This window comes from Danio aesculapii, chromosome 9, assembly GCF_903798145.1.
Source record: "Danio aesculapii chromosome 9, fDanAes4.1, whole genome shotgun sequence".
Classification (NCBI taxonomy): domain Eukaryota; kingdom Metazoa; phylum Chordata; class Actinopteri; order Cypriniformes; family Danionidae; genus Danio; species Danio aesculapii.
Window position 1 is genome coordinate 1,641,138 of NC_079443.1, and position 22,403 is coordinate 1,663,540.

At 35.1% G+C, this 22,403-nt stretch overlaps 1 protein-coding gene across 1 annotated transcript in view; it reads left to right on the forward strand.

Annotated features, from left to right (window-relative positions):
- Positions 1-22,403, forward strand: part of pde11a (phosphodiesterase 11a) — a 78,372-nt gene that overhangs the window by 29,312 nt on the left and 26,657 nt on the right. The window contains exons 6-10 of the mRNA XM_056466101.1: positions 3,274-3,406; positions 6,002-6,077; positions 10,293-10,360; positions 11,752-11,844; positions 20,121-20,171. Coding sequence (XP_056322076.1) covers positions 3,274-3,406; positions 6,002-6,077; positions 10,293-10,360; positions 11,752-11,844; positions 20,121-20,171 — 421 coding nt within the window. The remainder of the gene's footprint in view (positions 1-3,273; positions 3,407-6,001; positions 6,078-10,292; positions 10,361-11,751; positions 11,845-20,120; positions 20,172-22,403) is intronic.

Consider the following 22,403-nt stretch of genomic DNA (forward strand, 5'->3'; position numbering starts at 1 on the left):
CTGTAGGGTGTATATAGTGCTGTAGGGTGTATATAGTGCTATAGGGTGTATATAGCGCTGTAGGGTGTATATAGCACTGTAGGGTGTATGTGGTGCTGTAGGGTGTGTGTGGCGATGTAGGGTGTATGTGGTGCTGTAGGGTGTATATAGTGCTGTAGGGTGTATATAGCGCTGTAGGGTGTATATAGCGCTGTAGGGTGTATATAGCACTGTAGGGTGTATGTGGTGCTGTAGGGTGTGTGTGGCGATGTAGGGTGTATATAGTGCTGTAGGGTGTATATAGCGCTGTAGGGTGTATATAGCACTGTAGGGTGTATGTGGCGCTGTAGGGTGTGTGTGGCGATGTAGGGTGTATGTGGTGCTGTAGGGTGTATATAGTGCTGTAGGGTGTATATAGTGCTGTAGGGTGTATATAGCGCTGTAGGGTGTATATAGTGCTGTAGGGTGTGTGTGGCGCTGTAGGGTGTATATAGTGCTGTAGGGTGTGTGTGGTGCTGTAGGGTGTGTGTGGTGCTGTAGGATGTATATAGTGCTGTAGGGTGTATATAGTGCTGTAGGGTGTGTGTGGTGCTGTAGGGTGTATATAGTGCTGTAGGGTGTATGTAGTGCTGTAGGGTGTATATAGTGCTGTAGGGTGTACAGTATGTGGTGCTGTAGGGTGTATATAGTGCTGTAGGGTGTATGTGGTGCTGTAGGGTGTGTGTGGTGCTGTAGGGTGTATATAGTGCTGTAGGGTGTATATAATACTGTAGGGTGTGTGTGCTGTAGGGTGTGTGTGGCGCTGTAGGGTGTATATAGTGCTGTAAGGTGTATGTAGTGCTGTAGGGTGTATATAGTGCTGTAGGGTGTGTGTGGTGCTGTAGGGTGTATATAGTGCTGTAGGGTGTATATAGTGCTGTAGGGTGTATGTGGTGCTGTAGGGTGTATGTGGTGCTGTAGGGTGTATATAGTGCTGTAGGGTGTATGTGGTGCTGTAGGGTGTATATAGTGCTGTAGGGTGTATGTGGTGCTGTAGGGTGTATATAGTGCTGTAGGGTGTATATAGTGCTGTAGGGTGTATGTGGTGCTGTAGGGTGTATGTGGTGCTGTAGGGTGTATATAGTGCTGTAGGGTGTGTGTGTGGCGCTGTAGGGTGTATATAGTGCTGTAGGGTGTATATAGTGCTGTAGGGTGTATGTGGTGCTGTAGGGTGTATGTGGTGCTGTAGGGTGTATGTGGTGCTGTAGGGTGTATATAGTGCTGTAGGGTGTATGTGGTGCTGTAGGGTGTATATAGTGCTGTAGGGTGTATATAGTGCTGTAGGGTGTACAGTATGTGGTGCTGTAGGGTGTATGTGGCGCTGTAGGGTGTATGTGATGGTGTGTGTGGTCCTGTACATCTTCATTAGTTCTGCAAGGTGTACGCAGGGCTGTAGTGCACTAGTGTGTATGCTGAACTCTAGTTTGTCCACTAGGTCAGGGTTATTGTGTGGTTTCTGTTATCTGCAGTCCACACTCAGCACACCAGTATGTCCAGCACTCAGCACTTGTGGAGTCTCAAAACCCTGAGCTCAGCTCCTAGAACACACACACACACACACACACACACACACACACACACACACACACACACACACACACATAGAGGAGAACAGGAAGAAGAGCAAACATGGTCTTTTGTGCGAGCTCCTGATAGTGTTAGTGGTCTTTTGTGTAGATGTGCAGATCTCGGCTGCCATATGGGAGCGTTCACACTGCACTGTGTGTTCAGTCACACATGTCGTCTCATTCTCTGCACCTGTCTAATGTTGCAGCAGATCTGTGTCTGGGGAGATCTCACACACACACACACACACTGATGCCACCACAACATCTGAGGAGCAATTCACTTGACATCTGCCTTAAACCGAGATATTAAATCCATAAATGGATTGCAGAATGTGTCTAATTTACAGTTTACAAGCTGTGGATAAACGTTAGGAAGTGCTTGAAATAACAACAGTGCACTTTATATCATTCATTCGTTAGAAGGGAATAGCAAACAAGGGAACAATCAAGAGATCTGGCAACCACCGGTAAAGTCTAGATGGGATACAGCTGTGGATACTCACGTTAATACAGCAACACTGTACAACAATAGAGCGGCACGGTGGCTCAGTGGCTAGCACTATCGCCTCACAGCATGAAGGCCGCTTGTTTGAGTCCCACTGAACCACTTTCTGTGTGGAGTTTGCATGTTCTCCCCGTGTTGGCGTGGGTTTCCTCCGGGTGCTCCGGTTTCACAGTCCAAACACATGCGCTATAGGGGAATTGATGAACTAAATTGGCTAGTGTGAGTGTGTGTGTGTGGATGAGTGTGTATGGGTGTTTCCTGGTACTGGGTTGTGGCTAGAAGGGCATCCACTGCGTGAAACACATGCTGGAATAGTTGGTGGTTCATTCCACTGTGGCGACCCCTGATAAATAAGGGACTACGCTGAAGGAAAATGAATGAATGAAATATTGTGCGACAATAATTAAGATTATTTACGTCACTGGGAGTATTGGGTTTAGGGTTAGGGTGGGGGGGTTAATAAAAATGCAATTTAATGCGTAATTTAATAAAGAATATCAATAATTGAACAAACAATAACCAGGATGAGCCTGTGCTATTAGTTTCAACAGTTGTTATCACAGGTTATCATATGGCTGCTTGGAATACTTGTTTCTGATTGGTCAGTCTTGTTATTCTCAGATAACTCAGATGACTTTCTCCAGAAGAAAAAATATTATAGGAAATACTGTGAAAAATTGCTGAATCTGTTCAACATCATTGGGGAAATATTTAAAAAAGAAAGAAAAATCACTGGAGGGTGAATAATTCTGACTCCAGCTGTAGTTTAGAAACAGCAGCTGATCAAATGCACGTTGATAACAATGTGAAACAAAGAAGCGCTAAAGCAAGGATACAGCATCAGTACCGCATATTCCTGCCGCACACAGGGGATTTCCTCAAGTTCTGTGTGTTATTTAGCGATTTGATCCTCTGTCGGCTCCTCTGAAGCTTCAGCCGGATGCATTATGTAAGGATGATTTGTCCTGCGCTCGCGGGCAGACGCCAGAAAGACGCGTTTCTGCTGCTCATCCAGACACACACGTTCAAAGCGGTGTTGTGATGGAGAGTGTGTTTGATCAGACTAGATGAGAGAGAAACAGAGACAGAAATAACACAAAGAAAGGCACATTTCTATTGCTAATAATACATTAATTGAAAAAAAAAAAACACATTTTAAATTTCTGCTTGTCTTATCCACAGTTTCAAGGACAGCATGGATAAATCGTCGTATTCTGATTGGCTGATCAATAACAGCATTGCGGAGCTGGTGGCCTCCACTGGGCTTCCTGTGAACATCAGCGACGCTTATCAAGACCCTCGATTCGACGCTGAGGTAAGAGCTCCAGCCAATCAGTGAAAAGCTTTGGGTGATGCATTAATTCAGAACAGAAAATGTGCATATTGCAGCCTTTTAAACGACACAAGGGGTTTACTTCTCATTAAAGGAGAATTCTGGGTTAAAAACAACTTAAAAGGGGACCTACTATGCAAAAATAACTTGTTTAAATTGAGTTGTGTGGAACAATGTGTGAATATATCCACACTTTGATTGACATTTTTTCTTTGTATGATGTCATCAGAGGGGGAAAGCCCCGCCCACTAGTGACCATCTCTCCCTCGTTAGCATATGACATTAGTTTTATTATTGAATCTGCCACTATCCTGACACACAGCTGGTTCTAGCTCCTCCCTCTTTTGAAAAGAAGGCGATCTCATTTGAATTTAAAGCGACAGTCACCAAAACTCCACAATTAGGATCAAAGTCTAAAAGTCTAACCACAGCGGAATGAACCGCCAATATGTACTTTCATTATGGAAAACGCAAAAGAAATGCTTGATGCTAGTGCAGTATAAAGGTGTTTAAGTATAATAAGACAGTTTTGGTCATTTTTGAGCGAAATCAATGATCTATGCTAAGCTACGCTAAAAATGTTGTGTTGCTTTAAGCTGAATTAAACCCTTATTTTGTAATCAGACTTGAAAAAAACTTGTCTTATTAACCCCTTATTATAACCCCTTATTAGTGGTTGCCACAGCGGACTGAACCGCGAATATTATGTACTATCATTATGGAAAACGCAAAAGAAATGCTTGATGCTAAAAGCTAAAAGTGCTCCCACCAGGGCCGGAGAGTGACTGAATGGATTCAAAAATGGTCAAACTCAACTATTTAACTTTTGTAGAGCTGTAAAATGAGTCTATTTCCAAAAAAGTGGATGCTGAATGCTAGTATCTTGCAAAATAACCTGTAAAATATTATGTTCTGTCATAAAGGAAACCACAACAGAAATGCTAGATGCTAAAGCAGTATAGTGCTGTGTTTAACCCAGAATGAAAGCCTGATTAAAGCTGGTCACCTCGGTCAGCTTTAGTTAAGTATAGTAAGACAGTTAGACAAATAGCTGTGTTTGGTCATTTTTGAGCGAGATGCTAATGGTCTTATCCGATTCAATGATCTATGCTAAGCTATGCTAAAAATGTTGTCTTGCTTTAAGCTGAATGCTAGTACCTTGCAAAATAAGCAGTAAAATTTGATTTACTCATTCATTCAATCATTTTCCTTCAGCTTAATCCCTTATTTATCACGGGTCGCCACAGTGGAATGAACCACCAATGTTATGTACTGGCATTATGGAAAGCGCAAATAAAACGCTTGATGCTAGTGCTGTATAAAGGTGTTTAAGTATAGTAAGACAGTTAGACAAATAACTGTACTAAGAGACCCTTTGGTCTTTTTTGAGCAAGATGCTAACGGTCTAATCCGATTCAATGATCTATGCTAAGCTATGCTAAAAATGTTGTCTTGCTTTAAGCTGAATGCCAGTACCTTGCAAAATAAGCAGTAAAATTTGATTTACTCCTTCATTCAATCCTTTTCCTTCAGCTTAGTCCCTTATTTATCATGGGTCGCCACAGCGGAATGAACCACCAATGTTATGTACTGGCATTATAGAAAACTCAAATGAAATGCTTGATGCTAGTGCTGTATAAAGGTGTTTAAGTATAGTAAGACAGTTAGACAAATAACTGTACTAAGAGACCCTTTGGTCTTTTTTGAGCAAGATGCTAACGGTCTAATCCGATTCAATGATCTATGCTAAGCTATGCTAAAAATGTTGTCTTGCTTTAAGCTGAATGCCAGTACCTTGCAAAATAAGCAGTAAAATTTGATTTACTCCTTCATTCAATCCTTTTCCTTCAGCTTAGTCCCTTATTTATCATGGGTCGCCACAGCGGAATGAACCACCAATGTTATGTACTGGCATTATAGAAAACTCAAATGAAATGCTTGATGCTAGTGCTGTATAAAGGTGTTTAAGTATAGTAAGACAGTTAGACAAATAACTGTACTAAGAGAACCTTTGGTCATTTTTGAGCAAGATGCTAACGGTCTAATCCGATTCAATGATCTATGCTAAGCTATGCTAAAAATGTTGTCTTGCTTTAAGCTGAATGCTAGTACCTTGCAAAATAAGCAGTAAAATTTGATTTACTCATTGATTCATTTTCCTTAGTCCCTTATTTAATAGGGTCACCACAGTGGAATGAACCGCCAATATTATGTACTGTAGAGCTGTAAAATGAGTCTATTTCCAAAAAAGTGGATGCTGAATGCTAGTAATTTGCAAAATAACCAGTAAAATATGATGTACTATCATAAAGGAAAACACAACAGAAATGCTAAATGCTAGAGCGATATAGTGCTGTGTTTAACCCAGAATGAAAGCCTGATTAAAGCTGATTTTTACTTCTGCTCTGCGTGGGTCTTCGACCTCTGTCCGCTCGTGTGAGTGTGTCTACTAAAAAGCCTCCGGCTCCGCTTTACATAACGTCGTGTCTTCAGTGCATCTAATAGTTTTGCCGGCTTTTCCCTCACGAGCTGATATTCATTTTAATGCGGTTGACAAGTGTGTTCTAATCTCTTCAGGCAGATCAGTTCTCCGGCTTCCACATCAGATCTGTGCTGTGTGTCCCCATCTGGAACAGTAACCACCAAATCATCGGTGAGTTATCTGGTTAACTGTTTACTGCTGTTTTACTAATACACACACACAATGGGAATGCATGAGAATGTTTGTCTAGGTGATAAACAGTTGAAGTCAAAGTTATTATATTTTTCCCCAATTTTTGTTTAACGGAGACAAGATTTGTCCAACACATTTCTAATTATAATAGTTTTAATAACTCATTATTAATAACTGATTTCTTTTCTCTTTGCCATGATGACAGTAAATAATATTAGACTAGATATTCTTCAAGACACTAGTATTAAGCTTAAAGTGACATTTAAAGGCTTAACTAGGTTAATTAGGCATGTTAGGGTAATTAGGCAAGTCATTGTATAACAGTGGTTTGTTCTGGAGTAGGGCTGCATGATACTGTAAAAATCTAACATTACAATATTTTTGTATTTTGTGATATACACCTACTGGCCACTTTATTAGGTACACCTTACTACCTGGTTACTACCTACTACCTTACTACACGACCCCCTTTTGCCTTCAAAACTACCTTTATCCTTCGTAGCATAGATTCATCAAGGTAGTGGAAATATTCCTCAGAGATTTTGCTCCATATTGACATCATCACGCAGTTGCTGCAGATTTATTGCCATGATGCCAGTCTCCCGTTCCACCACATCCTGAAGGTGCTCTATTGGATTGAGATCTGGGGTCTGTGGAGGCCATTTGAGTACAGTGAACTCATTGTCATGTTCAAGAAACCAGTCTGAGATGATTGGTGCTTTGTGACATGGTGCGTGATCCTGCTGGAAGTAGCCATCAGAAGATGGAGACACTGTGGTCATAAAGGGATGGACATGGTCAGCAACAATACTCAGGTAGGCTGTGGCGTTGACACCATGCTCAATTGGTACTAATGGACCCAAAGTGTGCCAAGAAAATCTCCCCCACACCATTACACCAGCCTGAACCGCTGATACAAGGCAGGATGGATCCATGCTTTCATGTTGTTGATGCCAAATTCGGACCCGACCATCTGATTGTGGCAGCAGAAATGGAGACTCATCAGACCAGGCAACGTTTCTCCAATCTTCTATTGTCCAGTTTTGGTGAGCCTGTGTGAATATTTATATTTGGAAAGAATTTATAATGTTAGATCAATTGGGATGAATCTGCAGTGAGAGTGCATCTCCATACAATCGAATAAGCAATCTATACAATTCTATCTACATTTCTATTGTGGTCTATGCTATCTACAGTGCATTTCTGTATTTGCACACACCAATCTATAAATACACAATCAAGAAAAAGATACAACTGAAATAAAGTGTTTTACCATTTATCGAGTCTAACGGTCACGATGGGGTATTACAAAAGGGATAGATCCAAATGCAGCAAAATATTATTTAATAAGTAAACAAAGATCTAAATAACAGGCAAGGTACAAAAACTGACAAAACAAACGCAAGTGCAAAAACTCAAAGCACTAAGGTGAATCAAACTAAATCACAACAGGAATCTAAAAACATAGACGCGATACTAAAAGTGAACAAACAAACCGAACATGAGGAACTGGAGCACAGAAATAAAGCAGGACGGAGCAAAATCCAAAGGCAAACTAAACACATCATAACAGAACTTATAAGGACAGAACTGATTAGACAACAAGGAACAGCTGGAAACAAGTGATTACGTGAGCAGGCATACAGGAAATGAAAACAAGAGCTAGTGCCCTCTAGAGTGCACATGAGGGCACTGCAGCAGGTGTGACACTAACAGTGTTCCAGTGCAGTAACTGAATGATAATAATAAAAATAAATCAATAAAATAAATCATAGATAAGGTCACAAATGATACAGTTTTTATACCTGAATGCTTTAATATGACATTATACAATCACAGCATCAAAAATATATGCTAATGATCAATTATAATAGACTCAACATTGCATATTGTGAATGATCACATTGTGATATCGATTAATTGCTTTTATTCTAGCCGAAATAAAACAATCAAGACTTTCTCCAGAAGAAAAAATATTAGAGGAAATACTGTGAAAATTTCCTGAATCTGTGTTCAACATCAATCGGGAAATTGTTGAACAAGAATAAAAAACTCACAGGAGGGCGAATAATTCTGACTTCAGCTGTATATTAGTGTGTGTGTGTGTGTGTGTGTGCGCGTGTGTGTGTGCTGCTACTGCTGCTGCACAGAGCGCAGTGTGCGTGGGTGGATGTCTGTGTGTGCGCCTGTGTGTGTGTGTGTGTGGGAGGACTCTGTCAGCGACGTGAAGTCATTATGAACACACACACACACACACACACACACACACACACACTCAGTAGAAGCAGAAGTCAAGGATGTGTTCATTCAAAAGATTCCTCCTCGCTCTTTCACTTTTCATCACTTCCTTCATCTCTGCTGTTCTTTCACAACCCGTTTTCCTTTCTCTCAGCGCGAGAACGTTCAGTATGGCGAGGAGAGAAACCCTCTAAATCTCTGCTCTATAAAATGGCACTGTCTGCAAAGGAGATACTGTATAACACTCAACAGTCTATGACTGCATTTCAGTCCAGCGCTCAGTGTGTTTCTGGCTTCACACGTGTTATTTTAACCCTAGCTTTTTCATTCATTCATTTTCCTTCAGCTTAGTCCCTTATTTATCACCACAGGGGAATGAACGTATTTGTTTACACAGCGGATGCTCTTCCAGCTGCAACCCAGTACTGGGAAACACCCATACACACACAACATACAAACACTTCGTCCAGTTTAGTTCATCAGTTCCCCTATAGCACATGTGTTTGGACTGTGGGGGAAACCGGAGCACCCGGGGGAAACCCACACGAACGCAGGGAGAACATGCAAACTCCACACAGAAACGCCAACTGACCCAGCCGAGGCTCAAACCAGTGACCTTCTTGCTGTGAGGCGACAGTAGTACCTACTGCATCGCCCATTATATATATATTATTTTATTTATTTATTTATATTATGTGGCACTAATACAATGTGACGGTTTCCCCACAGTCTAAACCCATAGGGGAATTCTACAGGAACAAAACCACTAGCAAAAACGGTTTATTTTTATTCTCTCCTCCCTTCGTGGCTTTCATTACATATGAACGTTTCATATAATCCCTACTATAGTCATCATTATCATATTCTTTATGAAGATGATAACTAGGCGCCTCTAAATATCACATGCGTTTAATGAGGTCATGAGGCAACATTTACTATCTGGATCATTTATCACTGCCTAATGCCACGTACAGGTTTAAAAATAGTCTCTGCATTCATATACAGCATGCTGATGCGGGAAGTATTGCGTAACGCATCCAAAATCACACAAGCTTCATTTTAAATAATACAGTCTTGGGTTAAATTGAAAATTAGCCTACTTCTGAGATGTGATTTATTTATTTATGTGTGATAAAATGCTGTAATTGTTATTTAATTTAATGACTGTATTTATATATTACATTATTATTATAAATACACACTATAAAACATACTATTTAATTATAATACACTCAGTGCAGCAGATGGTTTAATTAGCAATGAGATTACCTCATGCACTCTTTGAACCCACTTCATATACACAGTGCTCAGCGTAAATGAGTGCACCCCTCACAGATCTCTCTTTTAAAATAATATTGGATATAGGATGCTTTACAGTAATATGCTGATGCATATACATTAGATTAGTCAGTACCAAAGCCAAAAATGAAACTAATCTCACAAAAATAATGAAGATCCAAAAGTTTGTACACCCAAATTAATATGTTGAGGAAAAATATTAAATTACATTTAGGGAACATGTAAATATTATCTGCTTTGTTGATGAGAAGTGCGCTAGTTTCAGTGTCTTTTCCATATTAACAGGTGTTTTTTTTACTGTGTCAGGCAGTGATGCATCAATGACCATATATCACTATACTCTATTTTTAATGTTATCTCTAATGACCTGATAACAAGCTATCGGGTAATCATTATGAAAAGTGTGGAATTGCTTTCACAGTGTAAAAAAAGAGGACCTCACAATTTGTAAACCCTAATTTATGTATAATTTATTTGTGTTCAACAGAAGAAAGAAATTCATAAACCTTTACAACCACCTGGGTTTCAGTAAATGATGAGGAAATTAAATTTTTGGGGTGAACCGTCCCTTTAATACTCAAGTGCTTTACATTGCATTACAGGTCGTCATGTGCAGTGGAGTATGTGATGAAATGACTGTCTTTGTCTGTGTTGTAGGTGTGGCTCAGGTCTTGAACAGACTCGATGGGAAACCATTTGATGATGCAGATCAGAGGCTGTTCGAGGTATGACTAAAATAATCTGTGAAATCTCTTCAAGACAAGATCAAGTTGAGCTTTATTTTCAACTAATCGCTTTAAAAGAAACAGGTTTACTCACTTCTAAGTCAACTAATCGCTTTATAAGCAACAGGTTTACTCACTTAAGTAAAGTCAACTAATCGCTTTATAAGCAACAGATTTACTCACTTAAGTAAAGTCAACTAATCGCTTTATAAGCAACAGGTTTACTCACTTTTAAGTCAACTAATCGCTTTAAAAGAAACAGGTCTACTCACTTAAGTAAAGTCAACTAATCGCTTTAAAAGTAACAGGTTTACTCACTTTTAAGTCAACTAATCGCTTTAAAAGAAACAGGTCTACTCACTTTTAAGTCAACTAATCACTTTATAAGCAACAGATTTACTCACTTAAGTAAAGTCAACTAATCGCTTTATAAGCAACAGGTTTACTCACTTTTAAGTCAACTAATCGCTTTAAAAGAAACAGGTTTACTCACTTAAGTAAAGTCAACTAATCGCTTTAAAAGCAACAGGTTTACTCACTTTTAAGTCAACTAATCGCTTTAAAAGAAACAGGTTTACTCACTTAAGTAAAGTCAACTAATCGCTTTATAAGCAACAGGTTTACTCACTTTTAAGTCAACTAATCGCTTTAAAAGAAACAGGTCTACTCACTTTTAAGTCAACTAATCGCTTTAAAAGAAACAGGTCTACTCACTTTTAAGTCAACTAATCGCTTTATAAGCAACAGGTTTACTCACTTTTAAGTCAACTAATCGCTTTATAAGCAACAGGTTTACTCACTTTTAAGTCAACTAATCGCTTTAAAAGAAACAGGTCTACTCACTTTTAAGTCAACTAATCGCTTTATAAGCAACAGGTTTACTCACTTTTAAGTCAACTAATCGCTTTATAAGCAACAGGTTTACTCACTTTTAAGTCAACTAATCGCTTTAAAAGAAACAGGTCTACTCACTTAAGTAAAGTCAACTAATCACTTTGAAAGCAACAGGTTTACTCACTTTTTAAGAGTAAAGTCAACTAATCGCTTTAAAAGCAACAGGTTTACTCACTTTTAAGTCAACTAATCGCTTTATAAGCAACAGGTTTACTCACTTTTAAGTCAACTAATCGCTTTAAAAGAAACAGGTCTACTCACTTAAGTAAAGTCAACTAATCACTTTGAAAGCAACAGGTTTACTCACTTTTTAAGAGTAAAGTCAACTAATCACTTTAAAAGCAACAGGTTTACTCACTTCTGTTTTTCTTTCTTTGTTGGGGAGGGCATTCAACAAACCCCATTCTTGCAATGTGCTCTTACACTATTAAAAGCTTTCAGGGCTTTAAATGTGATTTATTATGTGTGACTACATGGTCTTTTTTCTCTCTCTGTAGGCATTTGTGATTTTCTGTGGACTGGGAATCAATAACACCATTATGTATGACCAAGTGAAGAAGTCCTGGGCCAAGCAGTCTGTGGCTTTGGATGTATGTATGTCTCTCTGAAGCACACACACACTTATACAGCTATCTTTATGGGGACTTTTTTTAGACATAATGATGTTTCTACTATATATATATATATATATATATATATATATATATATATATATATATATATATATATATATATATATATATATATTATTTCTATATCCCTAAAATCAATCCTCACAACAAACAATCTGCATTTTACAGTCGTTTTACTCATGGAGACCAAAACATGTACTGACAAGGTCAACATTTACTGCTATTCCTATAATTGCATGCATATAGTCCCCACAACGTTACAAATACAAGACCACACACACACACACACATCTGAATGTGACTGGTGGGTTTTAAAGCGGTGACAAATTGGAGAGTGTTTAATGATGGAGCATGAAATGGGAGTGTGTGATTGGTGAAATGTTGACCTAGTTCCTGTGGGAGGCGGAGCTTAAAGCTGGAGCCGAAGGAGCAGAATTCAGTCTTGACTCAGAGTAGCTTTGACATTCATTCACCTCACACAGTCTTCATCTCTCTCTCTCTCCTCCACATAATATCACAGAAAACAACCAGTTCTAGCTATTCTGAAATTGAGTTTAGCTTAACACTTAACCCAGAACGTTCATTAAAACAGAGCATTCTCTATTGTCATAATCTCACATATTGGTTTAATTCAGTGAGAGGATGGAAAAGGATCAAATCAATGCACATTAATATTATGAATGAAACCTTTACTGACATTATACTGTAAGCGGAATGGTATAAAAGAGCAGAATATGACCTCTTTCATCTAACAAAACAGCAGGACGCAGAGGAATAAATCTCACCCTTCAAAGGTTTCAATCGAGCAACCAAACCACCGTCTGGAAACACAGATGAGGGTTTGTTTGCAGTCCAAAAACAGGTTCATGTGCTTAGAACACACGCTGATGACTTTAACCTGTAAAGCCTGAGGGTTTGATGGCTCATGTGGTTTGAAATGGGGAGAAAGAAAATATTGAGGCACTCAAATGGAGCAAGGAATATACACTATGGTGATGGTTCTTGCTCAGAAGAGGTTATTCTGACTAATATAAATCATTTATTAATTTTCCTTCAGCTTAGTCCCTTATTTATCAGGGGTCGCCACAGCGGAATGAACCGCCAACTATTCCAGCATATGTTTTACACAACGGATGTCCTTCCAGTCGCAACCCAGTACTGGGAAACACCCAAACACACTCATTCTCACACACACACTCATACACTATGGCCAATTTAGTTAGCCCAAATTCCCCTATAGGCCATGTGTTTGGACTGTGGGGGAAACCAAAGCACCTGGAGGAAACCCACGCCAACACGGGGAGAACATGCAAACTCCACACAGAAACGCCCACTGACCCAGCTGGGGCTTGAACCAGTGATCTTCTTGCTGTGAGGTGACAGTGCTACCCGCTGAGCCACTGTGCAGCCTATTATAAATCAATGAGACCTTTGTATCATTATAGAGGACTATCTGCCACATATAATGCTTATAAATATCACTCTGTAACAAAAATTTAATCTGATTGAGCGATGAATGAATAAACATTTTCAAAAAGCCTTTGTAAATTATTTTAAAACTTTAGATTATCAAAGAAACACAATTGATAGTTGTTAGTAGAAAAGTCAGTAGAAAAACCTAAAAGTAAAGCATGAGCGGAAGATGGTTTACTCACTTTAAGTCAACTAATCACTTTAAAAGTAACAGGTTTACTCACTTAAGTCAACTAATTGCTTTAAATGCAACATGTTTACTCACTTAAGTCAACTAATTGCTTTAAATGCAACATGTTTACTCACTTAAGTAGTCAACTAATTGCTTTAAAAATAACAGGTTTACTCACTTAAGTCAGCTAATTGCTTTAAATGCAACATGTTTACTCACTTAAGTAGTCAACTAATTGCTTTAAAAGCAACAGGTTTACTCACTTAAGTCAACTAATTGCTTTAAATGCAACATGTTTACTCACTTAAGTAGTCAACTAATTGCTTTAAAAGCAGCAGGTTTACTCACTTAAGTCAACTAATTGCTTTAAATGCAACATGTTTACTCACTTAAGTAGTCAACTAATCGCTTTAAAAGCAGCAGGTTTACTCACTTAAGTAAAGTCAACTAATCGCTTTAAATGCAACATGTTTACTCACTTAAGTAGTCAACTAATTGCTTTAAAAGCAGCAGGTTTACTCACTTAAGTCAGCTAATTGCTTTAAATGCAACATGTTTACTCACTTAAGTAGTCAACTAATTGCTTTAAAAGCAGCAGGTTTACTTATTTTTTTAACGTAAAGTCAACTAATCGCTTTAAAAGCAACAGGTTTACTCACTTAAGTTAAGTCAACTAATCGCTTTAAAATTAACAGGTTTACTCACTTAAGTTAAGTCAAATAATCGCTTTAAAATTAACAGGTTTACTCATTTAAGTAAAGTCAACTAATCGCTTTAAAAGCAGCAGGTTTACTCACTTTTTAAAGTAAAGTCAACTAATCGCTTTAACAGCAGCAGGTTTACTCACTTTTTAAAGTAAAGTCAACTAATCGCTTTAAAAGCAGCAGGTTTACTCACTTAAGTAAAGTCAACTAATCGCTTTAAAAGCAACAGGTTTACTCATTTAAGTAAAGTCAACTAATCGCTTTAAAAGCAGCAGGTTTACTCACTTTTTAAAGTCAACTAATCGCTTTAAAAGCAACAAGTTTAAGCTTTTTTACTCAACTAATCGCTTTAAAAGCAATAGGTTTAAAATTTTTTTTAAGTAACATATGTCAAACTACACCTTTGTTTGTTGTGAAAACACGCCCTCTAGTGGCTAAAATTGCATACTGTGTCTGTAAGGTACATAAAGGTGTAAAAATATGTTTGAAACATTGCTTTTGTATCTTTATTTTTGAGATTACACACTTTACAGGCAAATAACAAAGCAGTGACATCTTTCCAACGACTGTGAGAGGAAAGTGCGCAAGTGGGTTCATTATCTGTGTAACTGAATTACAGCCAGAGAGAGAGCATTACTTGAGTTCTCTGAGCTCCTCACACACTCCACAGCAACACCGACTGCGTTTATGAGGATTTCATGTCTGAGTTTCAATATTTAATAGAGCGTCAGCACACTATAGCTGAGCTGAAATTAATATTGCATAACAGCGCAGATCAGTTTCACAGCCAGACAGTGAGTGTGTTATGAATGGAAGCCAGCGTCACATGACCAGTGTTGTAAAGTAATGAATTACACATACTCAAATTACTGTATATTGAGTAGACTTCAATACCGTATGTGTAGTTTGACTTGAGTATATTTTATGTGCTGTATGGTACTTTTATTGCACTGTTTTCCTTCTTCCTGCAGTCATTATGTTTATTTTGTCTCCTCTACAGTGATTGGTTGAGTAATAATCAGTCCTTTCATTCTCATCCAATCAAATCATGCATAGAAAAATCCCAACAGACCGACCCCAAGACATGAACCCTTTATAAATACAGCAAACATATACAATGTAAAGCATATAAGCAAATATTAGGGTGTCAAATAAATCTAAATACAGACAAAATCGCCTTTAAAGTTGTCCAAATTCCATTTTCAGCAGTGCATATTTAATAATCAGAAATAAAGTTTAATATATTTACAGTAGGAAAATGACCTTAAAAGTGTTCATTTGTAAATAAGTGTATATTTGTAGTGCTTGCTGTCAAGTGTTAACATGTTTGTTAATATAAAAGATTAATTACAGAAGTGGGATTTTTTTTATTGAATTATGTTAGTTATTTAATACCATCAGGATTATTGTAATGTTTCAGTTCAATTCTCTCTGTTAAAGTGTTGAATTTTCACTCTTTACACTGGTCTACACTAATGGGAGCTGTTTGTTCCTGACCAGAGTTATTTTTTAACCCGATACAGTGTGAATATAACTCGTCTACAGTGTTGAATAAGACCAGAGTTATTTTTTAACTCTATACAGTGTTAATATAACTCGTCTATAGTGTCGAACAAGACCAGAGTTATTTTTTAACTCTATACAGTGTTAATATAACTCATCCATAGTGTCGAACAAGACCAGAGTTATGTTTTAACCTGATACAGTGTGAATATAACTCCTCTATAGTGTTGAACAAGACCAGAGTTATTTTTTAACCTGATACAGTGTGAATATAACTCATCTATAGTGTTGAACAAGACCAGAGTTATTTTTTTAACTCTATACAGTGTGAATATAACTCGTCTATAGTGTTGAACAAGACCAAAGTTATTTTTTACTCTATACAGTGTGAATATAACTCGTCTATAGTGTTGAATAAGACCAGAGTTATTTTTTAACTCTATACAGTGTTAATATAACTCGTCTATAGTGTTGAACAAGAGCAGAGTTATTTTTTAACCTGATACAGTGTGAATATAACTCGTCTATAGTGTTGAACAAGACCAGAGTTATTTTTTAACTCGAGACAGTGTTAATATAACTCGTCTATAGTGTTGAACAACACCAGAGTTATTTTTTACTCTATACAGTGTTAATATAACTCGTCTATAGTGTTAAGACCAGAGTTATTTTTTAACCTGATACAGTGTGAATATAACTCGTCTATAGTGTTGAACAAGACCAGAGTTATTTTTTAACTCAATACAGTGTGAATATAACTCGTCTATAGTGTTGAACAAGACCAGAGTTATTTTTTAACCTGATACAGTGTGTATATAACTCGTCTATAGTGTTGAACAAGACCAGAGTTATTTTTTAACTCAATACAGTGTGAATATAACTCGTCTATAGTGTTGAACAAGACCAGAGTTATTTTTTAACTCGAGACAGTGTGAATATAACTCGTCTATAGTGTTGAATAAGACCAGAGTTATTTTTTAACTCTATACAGTGTTAATATAACTCGTCTATAGTGTTGAACAAGACCAGAGTTATTTTTTAACTCGATACAGTGTGAATATAACTCGTCTATAATGTTGAACAAGACCAGAGTTATTTTTTAACTCTATACAGTGTGAATATAACTCGTCTATAGTGTTGAACAAGACCAGAGTTATTTTTTAACTCTATACAGTGTGAATATAACTCGTCTATAGTGTTGAACAAGACCAGAGTTATTTTTTAACCTGATACAGTGTGAATATAACTCGTCTATAGTGTTGAACAAGACCAGAGTTATTTTTTAACTCAATACAGTGTGAATATAACTCGTCTATAGTGTTGAACAAGACCAGAGTTATTTTTTAACTCGAGACAGTGTTAATATAACTCGTCTATAGTGTTGAACAAGACCAGAGTTATTTTTTAACCTGATACAGTGTGAATATAACTCGTCTATAGTGTTGAACAAGACCAGAGTTATTTTTTAACCTGATACAGTGTGTATATAACTCGTCTATAGTGTTGAACAAGACCAGAGTTATTTTTTAACCTGATACAGTGTTAATATAACTCGTCTATAGTGTTGAACAAGACCAGAGTTATTTTTTAACCTGATACAGTGTGGATATAACTCATCTATAGTGTTGAACAAGACCAGAGTTATTTTTTAACCTGATACAGTGTTAATATAACTCGTCTATAGTGTTGAACAAGACCAGAGTTATTTTTTAACTCTATACAGTGTGTATATAACTCATCTATAGTGTTGAATAAGACCAGTTATTTTTTAACCTGATACAGTGTTAATATAACTCGTCTACAGTGTTGAATAAGACCAGAGTTATTTTTTACTCTATACAGTGTGAATATAACTCGTCTATAGTGTTGAACAAGACCAGAGTTATTTTTTAACCTGATACAGTGTTAATATAACTCGTCTACAGTGTTGAATAAGACCAGAGTTATTTTTTAACTCGATACAGTGTGAATATAACTCGTCTATAGTGTTGAACAAGACCAGAGTTATTTTTTAACTCTATACAGTGTTAATGTAACTCGTCTATAGTGTTGAACAACACCAGAGTTATTTTTTACTCTATACAGTGTTAATATAACTCGTCTATAGTGTTGAACAAGACCAGAGTTATTTTTTAACTCTATACAGTGTTAATATAACTCGTCTATAGTGTTGAACAAGACCAGAGTTATTTTTTACCTCTATACAGTGTTAATATAACTCGTCTATAGTGTTGAACAACACCAGAGTTATTTTTTACTCTATACAGTGTTAATATAACTCGTCTATAATGTTGAACAAGACCAGAGTTATTTTTTAACTCTATACAGTGTTAATATAACTCGTCTATAGTGTTGAACAAGACCAGAGTTATTTTTTAACTCGATACAGTGTGAATATAACTCGTCTATAGTGTTGAACAAGACCAGAGTTATTTTTTAACCTGATACAGTGTTAATATAACTCGTCTATAGTGTTGAACAAGACCAGAGTTATTTTTTAACTCTATACAGTGTTAATATAACTCGTCTATAGTGTTGAACAAGACCAGAGTTATTTTTTAACTCTATACAGTGTTAATATAACTCGTCTATAGTGTTGAACAACACCAGAGTTATTTTTTACTCTATACAGTGTTAATATAACTCGTCTATAGTGTTGAACAAGACCAGAGTTATTTTTTAACTCTATACAGTGTTAATATAACTCGTCTATAGTGTTGAACAAGACCAGAGTTATTTTTTAACTCTATACAGTGTTAATATAACTCGTCTATAGTGTTGAACAAGACCAGAGTTATTTTTTAACTCGATACAGTGTGAATATAACTCGTCTATAGTGTTGAACAAGACCAGAGTTATTTTTTAACTCGAGACAGTGTTAATATAACTCGTCTATAGTGTTGAACAAGACCAGAGTTATTTTTTAACCTGATACAGTGTGAATATAACTCATCTATAGTGTTGAACAAGACCAGAGTTATTTTTTAACCTGATACAGTGTTAATATAACTCGTCTATAGTGTTGAACAAGACCAGAGTTATTTTTTAACCTGATACAGTGTGAATATAACTCATCTATAGTGTTGAACAAGACCAGAGTTATTTTTTAACCTGATACAGTGTTAATATAACTCGTCTATAGTGTTGAACAAGACCAGAGTTATTTTTTAACTCGATACAGTGTGAATATAACTCGTCTATAGGTGTGAACAACACCAAAGTTATTTTTTAACTCAATACAGTGTGAATATAACTCGTCTATAGTGTTGAACAACACCAGAGTTATTTTTTACTCTATACAGTGTTAATATAACTCGTCTATAGTGTTGAACAAGACCAGAGTTATTTTTTAACTCTATACAGTGTTAATATAACTCATCTATAGTGTTGAATAAGACCAGAGTTGTTTTTTAACTCTATACAGTGTTAATATAACTCGTCTATAGTGTTGAACAAGACCAGAGTTATTTTTTAACCTGATACAGTGTTAATATAACTCGTCTATAGTGTTGAACAAGACCAGAGTTATTTTTTAACTCTATACAGTGTGAATATAACTCGTCTATAGTGTTGAACAAGACCAGAGTTATTTTTTAACTCTATACAGTGTAAATATAACTCGTCTATAGTGTTGAATAAGACCAGAGTTATTTTTTAACTCGATACAGTGTGAATATAACTCGTCTACAGTGTTGAACAAGACCAGAGTTATTTTTTAACTCTATACAGTGTTAATATAACTCGTCTATAGTGTTGAACAACACCAGAGTTATTTTTTAACTCTATACAGTGTTAATATAACTCGTCTATAGTGTTGAACAAGACCAGAGTTATTTTTTAACTCGACACAGTGTAAATATAACTCGTCTATAGTGTTAAATAAGACCAGAGTTATTTTTTACTCTATACAGTGTGAATATAACTCGTCTATAGTGTTGAACAAGACCAGAGTTATTTTTTAACTCGATACAGGGTGAATATAACTCGTCTATAGTGTTGTATTTGTAACTCTTTTCACAGTGTTATTTTAGCTCTGAAAATATTACGTGTCCATTCTGTTGAAATAACACCGCAGATATTGAAGTGCTTTTGGGTAAGAGGGCTACTTTTTACTCATACTTTGAGTAATGTTTACAACACTTTTACTCTACTTGCACTACATTTATGGGGAAAGTGTGGTACTTTTACATGAGTGTGATTTTACATGACTCTTTTCATCCTTCTAATTGGCCAATCAGAGGGATGCAGCAGTACAGGGGTGTGGTCTGATTCCAGTGCAGTTTGTCTCACTTGATTATGATGTTAATATTATATTAAGTATAGTGATGCATAAACTATGAACCCCTAATGATTTGTTTGTGTGTGTTTTTATGTTTTTATAGGTGCTGTCATATCACGCCACCTGCTCAAAGACTGAGGTGGACAAGTTTAAGGTAAATAATAACTGAATTACACCCAACGAATGATATTTTATAGAGCCATCTGACATTTTAGAGCTTATTAATAATGAAATAACTCGTTTTTTTGTTATATTAACCTCAGTATTTCAGTCTGACAGTGTTGTTTATGCAGTTTCTATAATTCAGAGCAAAGCTAGTCAATTTCTCATCAGTGTTTGTGCATTATTAATGGTCTCTGTGGAGAATTGCTTACAAAAAGGATCATTTATCAAGTGTTTGTGTGTGTGTGTGTGTGTGTGTGTGTGTGTGTGTGTGTGTGTGTGTGTGTGTGTGTGTGTGTGTGTGTGTGTGTGGTGAAATGTTCATCATCATGTGTTGACTGGAGTTAGCCTGAAGCGTTTATGGCCGTTCACTGACAAATTCCAGGGTAAATGGCAAAACACATTGCCTGCAGTATGTACGTGCTAATAATTTATACATATATATGAAGAGTTTGGTTTCAAAACACCATAAATCCATTTGGATTATTTTGAGGAAAGCTTTTTTTTTTCTTTATTAAGAAAGTTGCAAGATATTTTGTGTTTCAGATATTCACATAGTTAGAGCTGCACGACATTCTGAGATAAATATTGCAGGATGAATACAGTTTCAGCAGATGGTTTGAATAGCTCTATTTGAGTTTTTTAGGGAGTCTAACTGTATTCACGTACATAAATTAAATAATCACAATGCAAAAAAATGCTTTCTTACTTTGTTTTGTCTTCTTTCTAGTCCAAATATCAAACAAATTCTTGAAATAAGTAAAATATTGTTTAGTTTTCACTGTCAGAAGAAATAAGTGAAAATGAAAGGGTTTTTTTTAGCTTGTTTTAAGGACATTATCTGGCAGTATCAAGTAGTAAGTATCAAAATCTTGTTTTTGCTTTGAAACATAGATATTTGGACTAGAAACAAGACAAAAATAAAAAGGAAATCTCCAACAAAAATAAATAAATAAATAAATAAATCTCCAACAAAAATAAATAAATCTCCAATAAAAATAAATAAATAAATAAATAAATAAATCTCCAATAAAAATAAATAAATCTCCAATAAAAATAAATAAATAAATAAATAAATAAATCTCCAATAAAAATAAACAAATAAATAAATCTCTAATAAAAATAAATAAATAAATCTCCAACAAAAATAAATAAATAAATAAATAAATAAATGTCCAATTAAAAAAAAAATAAATCTCCAATAAAAATAAATAAATAAATCTCTAATAAAAATAAAAAAATAAATCTCCAACAAAAATAAATAAATAAATATCCAATAAAAATAAATAAATAAATAAATCTCCAAGAAAAATAAAAAAATAAATCTCTAATAAAAATAAATAAATAAATCTCCAACATAAATAAATAAATAAATCTCTAATAAAAATAAATAAAAAAATAAATATTCAATAAAAATAAATAAATAAATAAATCTCCAATAAAAATAAACAAATAAATTACTAAGAAAAATAAAAAATAAATCTCTAATAAAAATAAATAAATAAATCTCCAACATAAATAAATAAATAAATAAATAAATAAATCTCCAATTAAAAAAATAAATAAATCTCCAATAAAAATAAAAAATAAATCTCTAATAAAAAAAATAAAAAATAAATCTCCATTAAAAATAAATAAATAAATAAATCTCCATCAAAAATAAATAAATAAATAAATCTCCATCAAAAATAAATAAATAAATAAATCTCCAACAAAAATAAATAAATAAATAAATCTTTAATAAAAATAAATAAATCTCCAACAAAAATAAATAAATAAATCTCCAATGAAAATAAATAAATCTCTAATAAAATAAATAAATAAATAAATAAATCTCTAATAAAATAAATAAATAAATCTCTAATAAAATAAATAAATAAATCTCTAATAAAATAAATAAATAAATAAATCTCTAATAAAATAAATAAATAAATAAATCTCCAATGAAAATAAATAAATAAATCTCTAATAAAATAAATAAATAAATAAATCTCTAATAAATAAATAAATAAATAAATCTCTAATAAAATAAATAAATAAATAAATCTCCAATGAAAATAAATAAATAAATCTCTAATAAAATAAATAAATAAATAAATCTCTAATAAAATAAATAAATAAATAAATAAATAAATAAATCTCTAATAAAATAAATAAATAAATCTCCAATAAAAATAAATAAATTTCTAATAAAATAAATAAATAAATAAATAAATCTTCAACA